The 18,503-nt window shown below is 41.1% G+C and overlaps 1 protein-coding gene across 11 annotated transcripts in view; it reads left to right on the plus strand.

Moving 5' to 3' along the window:
* The window catches only part of TDRD12 (tudor domain containing 12), a 76,077-nt gene that overhangs the window by 12,851 nt on the left and 44,723 nt on the right, over positions 1 to 18,503 (plus strand). For 4 of the 11 annotated variants that reach the window (XM_065925737.1, XM_065925735.1, XM_065925738.1 and 1 more), the window contains exons 2-8: positions 173 to 331; positions 2,227 to 2,363; positions 4,074 to 4,193; positions 6,351 to 6,406; positions 7,828 to 7,913; positions 10,722 to 10,911; positions 11,706 to 11,795. In XM_065925737.1, coding sequence (XP_065781809.1) covers positions 173 to 331; positions 2,227 to 2,363; positions 4,074 to 4,193; positions 6,351 to 6,406; positions 7,828 to 7,913; positions 10,722 to 10,911; positions 11,706 to 11,795 — 838 coding nt within the window. Of the gene's footprint in view, positions 1 to 172; positions 332 to 2,226; positions 2,364 to 3,508; positions 4,194 to 4,320; positions 4,754 to 6,350; positions 6,407 to 7,827; positions 7,914 to 10,721; positions 10,912 to 11,705; positions 11,796 to 18,503 lie in introns of those variants that run through there. The other 7 variants (XM_065925736.1, XM_065925741.1, XM_065925740.1 and 4 more) reach the window with 7 other exon arrangements.

Raw genomic sequence — 18,503 nt, forward strand, 5'->3', positions numbered from 1 at the left:
TTTGATATACATATATATTAAAGGTCTTTTATCTTCTATCCAACCCTTTAAGACAGAGGTACTCATCAAGAAGTTGTTAAAGCACTTAATTTTGAAACAGTTACTGTGATTCTGAGGTTTTATAGTTCCACTTTTAAATGATGGATTGTTTTGTCTTCTGAAATTTTTACAGATTGAAGATCCAGATTGCTTCTGGGTTATTATAAAAGGATGTAGTCCTTTTTTAGATCATGAAGTTGACTATCAAAAACTTAATAGTGCCATGAATGACTTCTATAATCGCATGTGTCAAGATATAGAAATAAAACCACTAAAGTTGGAAGAAGGGCAGGTATGTATCAGAATGTGCTTTGAACACTGCGTCTTGAAATACTACTCAAAATGTAGACTGTTTTGGCAGCTAAGTTGGCATTTCAGTTGTTTTTAATTACTGTTTTGTATTAGGTTCTTTTGATTGCGTAAGTCGGGCTAGTCATGAGAAGTGGCAGTTGTGTTAGGTTCACATGGGGCAACAGGAGATGGAGGGTCACGTAAACCCCGTCACTGGGGCCATTGGCTTGGGGCTGGGAACCGGAGGATGATTCTGGATCCATCATGGGGACTTTAGCAGAGAGAGCTTGGAATTTCCAATCTGGTGCTGCAGTGAACATTGGGGTACATGAATCTTTTCAAATTATGTTTTTTTCTGGATATACGCTCGGGAGTGGGATTGCTGGGTCATATGGTAGCTCTATTTTTAGTTTTTAGGGAACCTCCATACTGTTCTCACAGTGGCTGTTACCATGTACATTCCCACCAAGAGTGGGAGAGTTCCCTTTTCTCCACACCCATTCCAGCATTTATTATCTTTAGAGATGGCCATTCTGACCAGTGTGAGGTGATACTTTACTGTAGTTTTGATTTGTATCTCTCTAATAATTAGTGGTATTGAGTATCTTTTCATGTGCTTTTTAATCATCTATATATATTCTTTGGAGAAATGTCTGTTTAGATCTTCTGCTCACTTTTTGATTGGATTTTTTTTTTTATATTGAGCTGCATGAGCTGTTTGTGTATTTTGGAGATTAATCCCTCATCGGTTACTTTGTTTGCAAATATTTTCTCCCATTCTGAGGATCATCTTCTCATTTTGTTTACGGTTTCCCATAGCTCAGTTGGTAAAGAATCCACCTGCAATGCAGGAGACCCTGGTTCACTTCCTGGGTCGGGAAGATCTGCTGGAGAAGGGATAGGCTTCCCATTCCAGTATTCTTGGGATTCCTTTGTGGCTCAGCTGGTGAAGAATCCACCTGCAATATGGGAGACCTGGGTTTGATCCCTGGGTTGGGAAGATCTCCTGGAGAAGAGAAGGGCTACCCACTCCAGTATTCCAGCCTGGAGAATTCCACAGTCTGTATAGTCGATGGGGTTGCAAAGAGTTGGACACAATGAGCAACTTTCACTTTCACTTTTCTGTGCAAAAGCTTTTACGTTTAATTAGGTCTATTTGTTTGTTTTTATTTTTGTTACTCTAGCATATGTGTTAAAAAAAGATCTTGCTGTGTTTTATGTCAGAGTCTGTTATGCCTGTGTTCTTCTCTAAGAGTTTTATAGTATCTGGCCTTACATTTAGGTCTTTAATCCATTTTGAGTTTGTTTTTGTGTATGGTGTTAGGGAGTGTTTTAATTTCATTCTTTTACGTGTAGCTGTCCAGTTTAGCCAGCACCACTTATTGAAGAGACTCTTCCTCCATTGTATAGTTTTATTTCCTTGATTAGGTGACCATAGGTACATGGGTTTGTATCTGAACTATCCATCCTGTTCCATTGATCTATATTCCTGGATTTTTCTTTCTTTCTTTTTTTTTTTTTGGTCCCAGTACCATACTGTTTTCATGACTGGCTTTGTAGTATAATTTGAAGTCAGGTAGCCTGATTCCTCCAGCTTTATTTTTCTTTCTTAAGATTGATTTGGCTGTTCATGGTCTTTTGTGTTTCCATGCAAATTGTAAAATTTTGTGTTCTAATTCTGTGAAAAATGCCATTGGTAATTTGATAGAGATTGCATTGAATCTGTAGTTTGCTTTGGGTAGTATGGTCATTTTCACAATATTGATTCTTCCAATCCAAGAATGTGGTATGTCTCTCCATCTGTTTGTGTCATCTTTGTTTTCTTTTATCAGTATCTTATAGTTTTCTGAGTGTGGCTAGAGAATTTAACACTGAAGTTTTCTTTTTATTTTGTAGGTTTGTGTGGTTTATTGTCAGGAACTAAAGTGCTGGTGCAGGGCAGTTATTAAGTCAATCATGTCTTCAGCAGATCATTACCTCGCAGAGTGTTTCCTTGTGGATTTTGCTAGATATGTTCCAGTGAAATCCAAAAAGTAAGTACATATTTATTTTACTTTATGCTCTCTGGGGGGACAAATGTCAGTTTTGAAGGAGAGTGTTAATTTTCAAAGAAAAGGGATGAGAGGTCATAAACTGGAATTTTTTAGCTTCAGGAAGAGCAGATTGCAGGTTCCAGTTTTACGACAAGTGAATGTAAGAGCAGGTGGTTGGGATGAGGGGTCAGCAGGCGGCTCCGGCCCTCCTTCCACCATCCTTCCTGGAAAGAGCAGGTGCTCTTGGCCAGCCATTTGCCTGGCCTGGTGCGACCTGTCCCCTGCTCAACTGATGGAGTGGGTCCTTTAGGAAGACCTCTCTTTACTGCACATGGGATGGCTTGCTGGCACGGCTTCAGATTACAGAGGTAAGAACATGTGTCCCTGGTTGTCCCACTTAGCAAAGTGAGGGTGTGACTGTCACAGAGTGATCCTTGCTGACTCCAGGACCACACGTTGCAGTTCCCTAGAAAACACTCTCAGCAAGTCAGTCTTGGTGTTTTTGGTAATTTTTTCATGGTTCCTGCCCCAGTGTCAGCGGATGTCAGTTTAATAAATAATAAATAAATAAATGTGAGGACTCTTCTTCCGAAAGAGAAAGAACAGTCCCAGCTACAGGAGAGGCAACACCCTGACAGGGAGTCTGTACTAGGAGGCTGCTCCCACATGGGAGGCCGGCAGGTGTTCACGGGAAAGGCGGTGCCTATCCAGCTTATGATTCTGCACCTTTATAACCTTCAGTTCAGTTCAGTTCAGTCAAGTCCAGCTCTTTGCGACCCCATGGACTGCAGCACACGGGGCTTCCCTGAGCGTCCAGCACCAGCTCCTAGAGCTTGCTCAAACTCATGTCCATTGAGTTGGTGATGCCATCCAACCATCTCATCTAGCCATCTCACTTTATAGCCATACTGGTTATTAAAAATAATATGATAATTAATGGCTTGGGAGATTTCCTGTTAGCATTTGGGTTTTTAAATTTAGCTTGTTTTTGGCAAGAGAATTGTTTGATTAGAGCAAGGAAGCCTGGAGGGGTGGTTAGTGCAATCACTTTCTCTTAGCTGTTTGAGACGAGGTGGCCAGGCTGCCCACATGCGGCCCTGAGAACATGTTGATGTCGAAACTGTATGTGCAAATGCTCTATCATTTTCATGAAGGAGAATGGAAATGAAAATGTGCAACAACTTACTTAGCAAACTGCAGTCCATCAGCTCTTTTGTGCAGAGTTGACAAACAGTGATTCTGAAAACATCTGCTTATTTACAGAAACTTAAAGGTAATTCTGGTTATGTATTGAAATTGAAATTTTAAAATCTTAAATAAAATTTGCTTCCAGGTTTGTTCGTAATTACCCAGTGTTTCTCAAGCTAAGGAGACAGTATTTTTCTAATCCCTCCCTGCCACCATGCCATGAAATTTTAATGCCAAAGATTACTGAGTATCTTTTAGGTACTGTATGTATTTATATACTACATGCGTTTTTATGCTTTATACATAGAAAAGTAAGGCTTTTTTCCTCTGTCCCCAAGAACCAGTTTTCACCTTATTGGGCAAATGTCTCCAAGCATTTGCTGTTGTTGGTGGCTGTATTAGAAATAGAATCAGATTTTGTGTACTTTTTGTTAAGTATGTTAATTATATAGGTGGACTTTAAAGAAATGTGTTACATATAATTATTTTTAATCATGAAACTGTTTCTGTTTCACTGTTAAGCATCCGAGTTGCCATAGAAACTTTTATGCAGCTTCCCTACAGAGCAAAAAAATTCAGACTGTACTGCACAAAACCTGTCACATTGCACATTAACTTCTGTGAAGACAGTGCTGAAATTGTGTAAGTACAGCTTCTAATATATGCTGAATCATTAGTAAAAGTCTTAAATTGAGTGTAGGAAGTTTATGTGAAATCAAGTCTTTATGTGAAGTGCTAAAACGATTTCAAAGGTCTCTTTGTCCTTCAGGAGGAATCTTCTGAATCAGCCTGTCATCCCTGGCCGTGCAGCCATCTCCAGAGGCTGCAGTGTAGGGGGGTTTAGAGTAAGACCCGAGCTCTGTTTTTTGTTTTTTTGCTTTTTACAAAAAAGGGCAAGTTAACTGCAAAGAGAAACATGGATACATCGGATCATGGAGCATTAGCAAAAAGTCCAGGCATCCTTCTCCAGCCCTGTTTCCTTCCTCCTACCCTCCCTCCCGGGAAACCTCTGTGACCTTTTCAGGCTCTGAACTGGCAGACCTTTGTTGGTGCTTTTATGCATAGTCACGTTCATGGAACTTTTAATGAAAATTAGAGTGCAGTGTCTTATTGTTGAATTTACCAGCTGGCTTAGTATCTTTTGGTGTGGATCCCAAGGCAGCTGCAAGAGTGATGTTTTCATCGGCCCAAGGAAACTACAGGTGACGAGGGCTGGGGCCATGGAGATGGGAGGGTCTCCACAGACCTCACAAAAGCATCGATAATGGAGGCGGCCTCCAAGCTGAGAGAGAACTTAGAATGCAGCATCACCAGGCCGTGCAAGCTGACTCAGAACCGTGCTGCTTCCTGCAGCTTTATCCCCCACAAAGCCACAGTGATGGAGGAGGGGGAAAGACAGAGTGCCAGGGCGGGGTAGGGGGCTGCCCCCAGGACCTCAGGTCGTGATCATTCAAGACAGCAAAGATCACAGTCATAACCCTGACACAGCACTGCCCAGTGCAGGGACCCATCCCATACAAACACCTGCAGTGTGATCAGATCACGAGATGGGGATGTGTGTGAGAGATACATGTGTACACATGTGCATGCGTGTGTGTATATATCTCTAGATGTATATGTTTTGTTTAGATGTATCTGTTTTCTTACGAGAAATGTACAATGCAGAATTGTTTGGAAACAGCCTAGCTGGCTAGCAAGAGAGGAACAGTTAGGGGCAGCTAGTTTGTCAATTATATGCCCCCAGGAGAAAGACTGAGAGTAGAAGGGAGTACACGTCTTGGCAAAGAGCTTCAACAAACATTCTTAAGATAAATTTGCCAATAAGACAGTGCACTCTAATTTTCACCAGTTTAGTGATGCACGGGGCAAGGTCTGGGGAAAGGAGCTGCCTTCCCTCCAGGCACACCTGTTCCCCCACATTTCAAGTGTTCACCAGCCCAGAAGCTCCCAACCTAGTCCATTTTTAGTGTCTTTGGAGGCTTCATTACCTAGTTATGATTGATTAAATCATTGACCTTTGACAGCTGATTCAACCTCCAGTATCTCTCCCTTCCCCAAAGGTCCAGGGAGTGGGATTCAAAGTTCCAACCCTCTAATCACTAGCTTGGTTCCCCTGGCAACCAGCCCTCATCTCTGTTACCTAGGCGCTTTCTACAGATCGCCTCATTAACATAACAAAAGACACCTTTTATCACTCATCACTGAGCTCTGTGCCAGAAACAGTGACAATGACCAAGTTTATATTTCTTACTGTAAATCACAGTATCACACAGAGGAAAGGACAAGATGATGGGGAGAGATGGGACACAGTGGAAGGGAGTCGTCAGAGTGAGGAATACCATGAGACAGCAGTGCCTGGGCTCCCCATGGCCACTCTTAGAACTTTGGTTTAACCAACGTGTAGGGAGCCCTCACTCTGCCAGCCTGTGCTGAGCATTGCTCACTCAGGGTCCCTGTCCCTGGGAGTTAGCACCCTGGCTGGGGAAATGGATGTTCCAGGTAAATGGGACAGTGGTGTTGGGATGGATGATGCCGTGGAGGTGGGCACCATAGTGCAGGAAGCCCCACCAAGGGCCCATTCACAGTGAGTCTCTACACTGGCGCAGAAGTAGGTGGGAGAGAAGCCTGCTGTGGGGTGCAGTTGGGGTCATCACCCCAGGCCAGAGCTAGACTCCCCATTTCCTGCATCATATGTCCCGTGTGTAATGTCCGAAACATCCAGTGTGTAATTTCAAAGTGATGTTAGCATGACTAGCTTTGGCTTTTATTTAATGAGATTGCCTTTGCTCTCTGTTCCAGACGGGCCAAGAAGTGGGACATTGCAGCTATTCAGTACTTCCAGAACATCCTGAAAGGTGAGGCAAGTGCATGACCACAGCTGCCTGCTTTGAACTGACACCCAAGGGTGTTTCACCTTCTCTTGGGGAAAGGGTTTGAGATGTGCGTGCTTAGTGTTTGACCTCCCCCCTCAAGGGGATTCATAAGTCACATGGAGCTTTTTCCACTCCAAGTATCACAGTGACTCTGCACCCTTGGAATCTGAGGGATGGATGTGGACATCAGTAATTGACAAATGAAGTCAGCAAGGAATTGTGTGGGTGAGGCACCCTTACATGATGATAATGCCTTTCTCTTAATCTGTATCAAACTACAGCACTGCAAAATAACTTACGTGCATTTCATTGAACCAACAATCATGAAAAGTCTATTTTTATTTTTTAGCAGGCAAAGGGTAGTAAGTGGGTCCTTACTGTGTGATCCCCATCCTTGCTAATGAAGACATATAGAATGTCTCAGCACCTGTTTAGCGTGCTCTCTGTCTAAATTGTTGGCCGTAAATTAGACTCTCCTTTGTGGCATCTGTCCTAAGCCCTGGTAGTCTGAGCCAAGTAACTGGGCAGCCTCTAGGGTCATGCTGAGGAGTAGTGGGTGTGCAGTGGCTGGGCTGCATCCTGACGCCTGTTGGGGCCCTGGCCCCTCTCCTTCACTGCCCTGCTGTCCGGGTGAAGGAGCAGCCAGAGGCATTGTTCCTGGAGAAATGGGAGGTGGGGGCGCCTCTGGTTTTGTCGTTCGGGCCCTTGTGAGCCCACAGGGGCCCTGGGAGGCTCAGATTTGGAGGAGGCAGAGTGCTTGGGTTGAGTACTGTTCTGCTACCTCTGAGCAGCCTTCTGAGAGCCTGGTCCCCTCACCTGTAAAGTGATACCAGCGCTACCTCGGAGGCTTGAGGCGAGAGGGAAGTGGGACACGCTAGTAGAGTGAGCAGCGTGCCTCTTGGCACCCACACGTGGAGCTGCTCTTCAGGCATTTGGAGGGCGAGACGACTCAGGGGAAGACTCTGGCTGGGCGTGTGGGTTTGGGGGTCACTGGGAAAGAAGAGGGGCCCGGAGCTGTGCTCGAGGTGCTGTCACAGGGCGGCCGGAGGAGGATGGGGGCTGGGGGGACGGAGGACACTTGGCTGACTTTGCCTGGAGAGCCTTCACCTTGGCTCGCCTGCCGCCAGAGCCCTTCTGAGGGAGGAAGCTGTCGGACAGTGTGGCACTGGGTACTCGGGAGTAGTTATCAGAGAGTAACAGGCGAGAAATAGTCATAGTTGTTTCACCCATTCTTATTTTTTTGGCTATGAGGCATGGCATGTGGGATCTTAGTCCCCCAACCAGAATTCAGACCTGTGCCCCCTGCAGTGAAATTACAGAGTCTTAACCACTGAACCCCCAGGAAAGTCCCTCAAGCATACTTTTAACATCATCGTCTTTATGTTTTCATTTATGCTATTTAGCAACTACCCAGGTAGAAGCCAAATTGTGTGCTGTGGAAGAAGATACTTTTGAGGTTTACCTTTATGTAACTCTAAAAAATGAAAAGGTAAGTGAAAGAGTTGTATTTTTAAAGTATTTTATTATTATTAAAATGCTGTTTTAATAAAACAATGCACACAAGAAAAACAGTATCATTCACACTTGCTCTTACCTCAGGCTGTTAAAGAGCAGAGGCATGCTCAGCAGAGAGAACTGACAGTGGGTGCATGAGGTCATAATTGCTAGAAAAAAAAATTGGGCCAACAATTCTTTCCTAGCTCCTAAAGGAAGGAAGCACAGGGATGTGTCCAGGGTGTTCTCTCTCTCTTTCTTAAATGTGTTTTCTTTCACACACAATTTTTAAGAGACATGAATGTTGATCCTTTTATTGTCAGCATCCTTCCATTGTCTGGATATACTACAGTGTTTATCCATTCACTTGTTAATGGACACTTGAGTTGTGGCCTCTGTGGGGCAAGTGCAAGTGAAACTTCTGTGGTGATTCATGTGCAAGTCTTCCTTGGACCTGTGCTTTCATTTTTCTTGGGTAAATACCCAGGAGTCACATTTTTGGTCAGTTTTCTAGGTGTTAAGAGACTACCAAACTGTTTTCCAGAGTGACCATTGTACGGTCCCATCAGCAATGAGAGTTACACTTCCTCCACATCCTCTCCTTTACTTTTACGGTCATTCTCATTGCTGTGTAGTGATCTCTCACGGTAGTTTATTTGCACTTCCCTAATGCATTTTCCTTCTTGGAGAAGGAAATGGCACCCCACTCCCGTACCCTTGCCTGGAAAAATCCCATGGACAGAGGAGCCTGGTATGCTACAGTCCATGGGGTCGCAAAGAGTCGGACACGACTGAGCGACTTCACTCACTCACTCATGACGTAACAGTCTTGAGTGTCTTTTCATATGCTGTTTGCAATCCATATATCTTTAATGAAGTATTCAGGTTTTTTACCCATTTTTCTTAATTTTCTCTGTTTAAAATTTTTTTTCCTTTTTTAAAATTGAGGTATAATTGATGTACAACATTCTATTAGTTGCAAGTGTATAGCACAATGACTTAATACTTGTACCTAGGCGTTGCACAGTGTCTAGTTAACATCCATCACCACACAGTGACAGAATGTTTTTTCTTGTTCTTATGACAAGATTTACTCTTAGCAACTTTCAAATATGCAAGACAGTATTGTTAACCATAGCCACCATGCTGTACATCATATGCTGTGACTTAATTATTTTATAATTGAAAGTTTTTAACCTTCTGACTCCCTTCTCCCGTTTCACCACCTTCTCCCTCTATGCTCCCGACCCCGGCTCTGGCAGTCACCGGTCTGTTCTCGGTGAGCGTGTTTTGTTTTGTATTTAGATTCCACATAGAAGTGGAGATTACGTAGCTTTTGTCTTTCTCTGACTTATGTCATTTAGCGTAATGTCCTTAAGGTCAGTATATATTTTCACAGATGGAAAGATTTCATTCTTTTTTGTGGCCAAATAATATCCCATTGTGTTTATATGTATATACACCACATTTTTTTTTTCCATTCATCCACTGATGAATACTTAGATTGTTTCCATAATTTTGGCTATTGTAAATAATATTGCAGTGAACATGGAGATGCATGTGTCTTTTCAAGTTAATGTTTTTGTTTTCCTTAGATAAATACCCAGAAGTGGACTTGCTGGATTGTATAATAATTCTGTTTTTAATTTCTAGAGGAACCATGGTACTGTTTTCCAGAGTGACTGTGCCAGTTTACATTCCTACCAATAGTGCCTGAGTTCCTTTTTCTCCACATCCTTGAAACACCTGCCCTGGGTGTTTCGTGTCTTTTTAACAGTCGCCGTTCTGACAGATGTGAAGTGATACCTCAGTATGGTTTTGATTTGCATTTCCCTGGTGATTAGTGATATGGAACATCTTTTCTTGTCCCTGTTGACCATCTGCATGTCTTCTTTGGAAAAATGTTGATTCAGATCCTCTGCCCATTTTTAAATTGGATTATTTGGGGGTTTGTTTGTTACTGTTACTTATGAGTTTTTATGTATTTTGGATATTAACCCCTTATCAGATAATAAGTGACTTACAGATGTTTCTTCTTACTAAAAATCTTTTTGTTTAATGGTGCTTTTTTTTGCTCTGAAGAAGCTTTCTAGTTTGATGTGTGAGTTCAGCTGGTTTATTTTCACTTTTGTTGCCTTTGCTTTTGGTGTCAAGCTCCAAAAATTATCACCAAGACTAGTGTCAAGGAGCTTATTACCACCTATGTTTTCTTCTATGAGTTTTATGGTTTCAGATCTTATATTCAAGTCTTTAATCCATTTTGAGTCTGTTTGTATATGGTGTGAGTTAATGGCACAGTTTCATTGTTATGCGTGTAGCTGTCTAGTTTTCCCAATACAATTTATTGAAGAGACTGTCATTTCCCCATTATATATTCTTAGCTCCTTTTTAGTAATTTTATTGACCATATATATCTGGGTTTATTTTTGGGCTGTCTTTCTGTTCCATTACACTATGTGTCTGTTTTTATGCCGGTGCTGTACTCTTTTAATTGCTATGTTTTGCCCATTTAAAAATTGGTTTTGTTTTCTTTTAATTGAGTTTTTTGAGAGTTCTTTATGTATTCTGGATACATGACCATCCAAAGGTATTATCTAAAAATATTTTCTCCTGTTTTTCTTCTCAAGAAGGTTGGCCAGAAGTGTGTAGTTCACCATTATGAAAGCAGAAGTCATGAGATCAATTTCTGTCAAATTCTGTTTTATAAAATAATTTTTCTGAAGATCAAAATTTTCAATTAAGTTCAGTATGTTTTATGAAGAGTCACGTGACTGTCTGTCTTATTCATGAAATATTTATACAGGTTTGTGTTAACGATGATCTGGTTGCAAAGAACTTCGCTTGTTATGTGTCGCCCATGGAGAATAAGAACTTTGATTCTTTGGAGACGCCAAGATTGAATATAAAGTCAGCATCCTTTTCCAATAAGCTCAATCCAGCACTTAGTCTTTGGCCAATGTTTTTGCAAGGAAAAGGTTCTCAAAGAATGGAAAGTGAGTGGATTTCACCAATGTATGTTTCCCTTAAGCTGTCTTATTTATAGAAATCTTAGTGTATTAATATAAATTGTTGTATTGACTTTTCCCCATATGGAGACAGAGACTTTGACTCTGAATTTAATATTTTAATTTTTTTTTGAAATATTTTAATTTTAATCCTAGTGAGTTTGTTAGGTTTGAGTTTTGAGGTTCTAAGAGAGCTGTTGTGGTTTGTTTTTATGAGAGCAGGAAAAAAGGTTATTATTAATTTCTTATTAACTTGGAGTTATATTTTCACTCTGTGGCTAGGTGGGTAAAGAATCCACCTGTCGTTCAAGAGACACAGGAGATACGGGTTCAATCCCTGGTCAGGAATATCCCCAGGAGAAGGAAAGGGCAAACCCCTCCAGTATTCTTTCCTGGAGAATCTCACTGACAGAGGAGCCTGGTGGGCTACAGTCCATGGGGTCGCAAAGAGTCTGACTTGACTTAGTGACTGAGCGGAAGTACACATTTTCAGAAGTCTGCATGTTAGTAGTTTAATGACATTATCAAAACAAGGGTGTTTTTTATAATTTTGAAAAAGAGTCATTTATTGGCATGAAGATATGAGAAGAGTCTGTCATGGACAATGGAAACAACTGTAAATATTTCCTCTACACCCATGTTTCTTAGTCCCCTCACATTGCTCCCCTGCTCTGTGTAAGGTATCCTGTAAATCATACACCAGAGGTGATTTACAACAAATTCACGTTTGTATTTTGGGTTTTATTTCATGCTTTAATCTTGAAATGTATTCTTCCTATCAGAGTCCTGTGGTTTAACTTTTCTAGCGGAATCTCTCCAGCATCCGTGGCCCCAGGGTGCAGGTGACCTCAGGCCAACCAGTAGGATCCTGGGTGAGTTTTCCTCTTTTGTTCCTTTTCAATATAAAAGAATACTCTTAAATATCTTAGGACTGTAAGAGTTGTTTATAAGGGCTGTGGTAATTCTGTCTCTCTTTTTCCCTTAATTTAATGGAACCAATTTATGCTGTAGATGCTGACAAAGATAATTTGCCTTGTAGTCTGTAGGATTTTGCTGAAACATAAAGAATCTAATAGGCACTTGTTTCTGTGTAGGACTGATTTATTCCAGCCCAGCCATAGACCAGTGGTTATTATTTGTCATCAAAATATACCTAAGGATTTGATTGTTTTTTATTTTAAGCAATAGGATGAATAAAAATAAGAAAGAGGCATTTATGAAATCAGACCTATCCCATCTTTAACTCCATATCTCCAAGTTCTTGAATGAGTTGGAATTACTGGATGAGGGTAAAACTTGCTCAGCTCACCCTCTGGGTGACTACTCTGTGCTCATCCCCACATTGGGTGTATGTATACCTATCAGTACTTCAGGTAGAGCCATAGTAAACCTCTAGTAAACTAAAACTTTTAAGTGCGTGCTCAGTCGTGTCCAACTCTTTTGCGACCCTGTGGATTGTAGCCCGCCAGGCTCCTCTGTCCATGGGATTCTTCAGGCAAGAGTACTGGAGTGGGTTGCCATTTCCTACTTCAGGGAATCTTCTGGACACAGGAATCAAACCCACATCTGCATTGGCAGGCAGGTTCTTTACCACTAGCGCCTCCTGGGAAGCACCACCTTTGATGTACCTACGTATTAAAATTTTACAGTCTTTTTTCTCCCAGTTTTTCAGGTGTGAGGGTGTGTCTTATTTCTTAAGAAATAAGATTCTACTGTACAAATGTGTATGTGGTGTTTTTCACCTCTCTCTAGGTTAGCTTCATGCAGTGTGATGTGGTTTTGAGGCTGTGGATCCTGCCGTGAGACTGTCCGTCTGCCCCCTCTGTGACACAGGGAACATCATTCCCTGCTGCTGGGTCAGTGAAATGAGCTCTCTGCGTGCAAAGTTTGTGTGGCAGACTTGGGCGCATGTGGCCCCACCCGCATTCTGGTGTGCCTTATGGGAAGCATCGTGTGTCATAGGAATTCCTGCTGAATGGAGCCCACTACTGATGGGGATGTTATTTCCGTTTTTGTTTCTTCCGCTTCCATGGAAGCAAGAAAAATACCAGGCATTGATGTTGTGTTTAACCACTGCACAGCTTTCCATTGTATAAGGGCTTCCCTGGTGGCTCAGATGGTAAAGAATGTGCCTGCAGTGCAGGAGACCTGCCTGGGTTGAATCTCTGGGTCAGGAAGATCCCCTGGAGAAGGGAAGGGCAACCCATGCCCTTGGGAATGGGTATTCTTGCCTGGGAAATCCCATGGACGGAGGAGCCTGGTGGGCTACAGTCCGTGCAGTCGCAAAGAGTTGGATACGACTGAGCAACTAGCTCTTTCTTTTTAAAAAACAGTTGTTTGTTTATTTGGCTGTGTCGGATCTTTGTTGGGGCATGTGGGGTGTTGCTTTGTGATGCTTGGGACTCTAGTTGCGGCCCACGGGCTCTGGAGCATGTGCTCAGTAATTGGGGTACGCGGGCTTAGTTGCTTCGCGGCATGTGGGATCATACTTCCCTGACCAGGAATTATCCCCGTGTCCTCCGCACTGCAGGGACGAGGACACTGGCCCACCAGGGAGGTCCCTCCTAGTTTTCTTTATTACAGTCAGTGTTGGAATTAACCCTGCATATCTTTGAAAAGGAAAAGGTTGATGGTAAACAAAAGAAAGCTCATATGAGATGTGACCAGACGGTCATGTAGAAACAAAATTATTAGATGTTACCTAATCAGGCAAAGATTTTTTTCCTGTTTAATTTTTGTGAAAAGCTATTTCAATTTCAATTATATTTTTATCAAATTTTGATACTTCTCTTTGAAGTTCCTTCAGTTCAGTCAGTTCAGTCACTCAGTCATGTCCGACTCTTTGCGACCCCATGAACCGCAGCACGCCAGGCCTCCCTGTCATCACCAACTCCCAGAGTTTACCCAAAGTCATGTCCATCAAGTCGGCGATGCCATCCAGTCATCTCATCCTCTGTCATCCCCTTCTCCTCCTGCCCCCAACCCCTCCCAGCATCAGGGTCTTTTCCAAGAGTCAACTCTTCGCATGAGGTGGCCAAAGTATTGGAGTTTCAGCTTCAGCATCAGTCCTTCCAGTGAACACCCAGGACTGATCTCCTTTAGGATGGACTGGTTGGATCTTGCAGTACAACGGACTCTCAAGAGTCTTCTCCAACACCACAGTTGAAAAGCATCAGTTCTTCAGTGCTCAGCTTTCCTCACAGTCCAACTCTCACATCCATACGTGACCACTGGAAAAACCATAGCTTTGACCAGATGGACCTTTGTTGGCAAAGTAATGTCTCTGCTTTTTAATATGCTATATAGGTTGGTCATAACTTTCTATTCCTTACATTTTCAAAAATCAAAGTTCAGTGCTTTCTAACACTTGGCTAAACAGTCAAATAGTGCAGAAAGGCTGTAAAGGAAAGTAATTTTTTCTTGTCCAGCTTCTTCTCACCCAGGCTTGAGGTAAACCTTTGTTTTTTTTCTTGCTTGAGGTAAACCTTTGTTCTTTTTCTTAGCTATTTATTTTGGCAGTTATCCCTTAAGTTTTAAAATACCTGTGGTTATTTTACTTTGTCCATGCTTACACATTCTGGACCTTGTCCTGAGTTCTGCAGCGGTTAGCTATCACACCCCTAAGCCACACATCTTCAGACACTGTTCTAGGGATTCACCAGAAAAGGAATCAAAGTCTGTTTTCATGGAGTTTTCTTTTATTTTCTCAGTAAACTTTTGTTTTAGAATGATCACAAACTTCCAGATAAGTTGGAGAGCATTACAGAGAACTTGATTGCACCCTAAACCACATGAGAGTAAGTTGCCGACTGGAATGCCCCATCTCTCCCCAGTACTTGAGTGTGTTTTTCCTAGAAATAAGAGTACTTTCAGAAACATTCACAGTATAGCCATCTACATCAGAGGTTACCGTTGCTACATTGTGATCGTCTGACTTTCAGATAACCCCTGTAATTTTGCCAGTCATGGCACTGATTCCTCTGGGGAAGGAAGACGCAGCTCAGCATAAGGTGGAGCATCTCCTCGCCTCCCTGGGTCTGCAGCAGTCCTCAGTCTTCCTGGACTTTTCTGACTGTGGCACTTTGGCGGATTATGAACCTGTTATTTCATAGCATGTCCCAATTGTGGCAGATGATTTCCTGTTTCCATTTTCATTGATTTTTGCTCTGAATTTAATTATTTTTGTCTGCTTACTTTACCTTTAATTTGCTCTTCTTTTCTAGTTTTCTAAGGTGGAAGCTTATAGTATTAATTTAAATTTTTCTTCTAATACGAACATTTAATGCTGTCAACTGCCTGTCACTGAATCCCATAAATTTTGATAAGTTGTATTTTTATTTTCATTTGGTTAAAAACATTTTAGAATTTCTGTTGATATTTCTTCTTGATCCATGTATTATATAGAAGTGGGTTGCTTAATCTCCAAGTATTTGGGGATTTTCCAGCTATCTTGTTGTTACTAAGTTAGTTTAATTTCGTTGTGGTCTGATAGTGTACTTTGTACAATTTCCACTCTAAGTTTATTTAGGTATGTTTTATCTGGACTCATTGGAAAAGACCCTGATACTGGGAGGGATTGGGGGCAGGAGGAGAAGGGGACGACAGAGGATGAGATGGCTGGATGGCATCACCGACTCAATGGACATGAGTTTGAGTAAACTCCGGGAGTTGGTGATGGACAGGGAGGCCTGGCATGCTGCGATTCATGGGGTCGCAAAGAGTTGGACACGACTGAGCGACTGGACTGAACTGAACTATATAGTCTACCTTAGTGTCAGTTCCACTTGAGCTTGAGAAGAAAGTATCTGCTATAGGATGAAGTCATCTGTAGATACCAATTCTGACCACTTGAGGTGGTGCTGTTGAATTCAGCTTTACCCTTACACTGATTTTCTGCCCGTTGGATCTGTTCATTTTCGGTAGAGGGCTGTTGCTGTCTCTAACTGTAGTGGTATTCTCATCTATTTCTCCTTGCAGTTTTATCAGTTTTGTCTGACATATTTTGATGCTTTCTTGTTAAGCACATACACAATAAGGTCTCATATGTCTTTTTGAAGAATTGGGTTCTTTATTACTGTGTGATGCTTCTGACCTTCATATTTTCCCTTGTTCTGAAGTCTACTCTATCTGAAATTAATACAGATACTTCAGCTTTTTTTTAAGCTATAAAAATTTTACTGAAGTACAATCGATGTATAATATTATTTGTTTCAGGTGTACAACATAGTGATTCACAATTTTTAAAGGTTATATTTCATTTATAGATATTTTTAAATATTGCGTATATTCCCTGTACCGTACAGTATATCCTTGTAGGTTATTTGTTTTATGCATAGTAATTTGTACCTCTTAATCCATTGCTGTTTTTTGGAACCTCCCCACTTCCCTCCCCCTACTGATAACTACTGTATCTATGAGTCTATGAGTCTCTGTATCTCTGTATCTATGAGTCTATTTCTTTTTTGTTAAATTCACTAGTTTTATTTTTTTTCAGATTCCACATAGATAGCATACAGTATTTGTCTTTCCCTGTCTGACTTAAATTTCACTAAGCATAAATCCATCCATGTTGTTGCAAATGGCAAATTTTCATTCTTTTTATGACTGAGTAATATTCCAGTTTGTGTGTGTGTGTGTATACATACCATGTCTCCGTTATTTGTGTATGGCTAGTTAGATTGCTTCCATATCTTGGCTACTGTGAATGATGCTGCTCTGAACATGGCGTGCATGTTTCCTTTCAACTTAATGGGACCACATATTCTTTATCCATTCATCTGTCAGTGGACATTTACATTGCTTCCATGTCTTGGCTGTTGTAAACAGTGCTGTCATGCTGGGGTGCGTGTATCTTTTTGAATTATGGTTTTCTCCAGATACACACCCACGGATGGGATTACAAGATCATCTGGCAACTCAGTTTTTAGTTTTTTAAGGAACCTGCATGCTTTTCTCCGCAGTGATTGCACCAGTTACATTCCCAACAGTATAGGTAGGTTCCCTTTCTCCGTACCCTCTCCAGCATTTACTGTTTATGGACTTTTAATGATGGCCATTCTGACAGGTGTGAGGTGATACCTCATTGTGCTTTTTTAAAATTCATTTTTAATTGAAGGATAATTGTTTTACAATGTTGTGTTGATTTCTGCTGTACATCAAGATAAATCAACCTTAGGTGTACATATGTCCCCTTCCTCTTGACTCATTGTGCTTTTGATATGCATTTCTTTGATGATTAGCAATGTTGAGCATCTTTTCACATGCTTGTTGGACATCTGTATGTCTTCTTTGGAGAAAAGTCTATTTAGGCCTTCTGCCCATTTTTTTAATTGGTTGGGTTTTTTTGATGTTGAATTGTGTGAGCTGCTTGTATATATTTGGAAATTAAGCCTTATCAATCATGATGTTTGCAAGTATTTTCTCCCAGTTGTCTTTCTGTTTATAGTTTCCTTTGCAGTGTAAAAGCTTGTAAGTTTAATTAGGTCCTGTTTGTTTATTTTTGCCTCTGTTTTCCTTTGCCTTGGGAGACTGACTTATACAAATTGCTAGAATTTGTATAAATATTTGTCTTTTATTTGGTGTATTTAGACCAACACCATTTAAAGTGATGATTGATTTAGTTAGATTGATACCTGCCAAACTCGTTACTGTTTTCTGTTCATTGCCTTTGTTTTTTATTCTTGTCTTCCATTTTTTGTCATTTATAGCTTTAGTTGAGCATTTTACAGAATTCTGATTTCTTTCCTTTCTTAGTTTGCTTCTTTTTTCACTTTTTTAAATGATTACCTTAGATACTGCAATATTTACAACCAGTCCAATCTACTTTCAGATAACACTGAAACACTTTACGGGTAGTGCTAGTGCCTTATAATAACAAAGTATTCATATTTCCTCCCTCCTGGCCATAGTGTCATTGTTATTCTTTTCATGCATATGGGTATGTGTGTAATAAATGTATAATATATGAATAAATAATGAAATACTTTGTTGCTATTATTTTGAACAAACTGTTATCTGTTATATCTGTTTTCAAAAAGAAAAACTTAAATTTGCCTTGACTTATTCCTTCTGTAATGTGCATATCCTCAAGTTCAGTGATTCTTTCCACAGATAAATACAGTCTACTAAGTTCATCAAAGGCATTCTTCATTTCTGTTAGTGTTTTTGATGTCTGGCATTTCTTCTTGATTCTTTCTTATAATTTTCATGTCCCTGCTTATGTTACCCATCTATTTTTGCATATTGTTTGCTTTTTCTATTAGAACCCTTAGCATATTAATCATTTGTTGTTGCTGTTTTTCAGTTGCTGAGTTGTATCCAAGCCGGGCTCCTCGGTCCTCCCGCATCTTCCGGAGTCCGCTCAAATTCATGTCCATTGAGTCTGATGCTATCTAACCTTCTTATCCTCTGCCGCCCTCTTCTTTTGCCTTCATTTCCCAGCATCAGGGTCTTTTCCGGTGGGTCATATCTTTACATCAGGTAGCCAGAGTATTGGAGCTTGTTTCAGCATCAGCCCTTCTAATGAATATTCAGGACTGAGTTCCTTAAGGATTGATCGGTTTGATCTCCTTAAAGTCCAA

The sequence above is a fragment of the Muntiacus reevesi genome, chromosome 2 (assembly GCF_963930625.1).
Source record: "Muntiacus reevesi chromosome 2, mMunRee1.1, whole genome shotgun sequence".
NCBI classification, from domain to species: domain Eukaryota; kingdom Metazoa; phylum Chordata; class Mammalia; order Artiodactyla; family Cervidae; genus Muntiacus; species Muntiacus reevesi.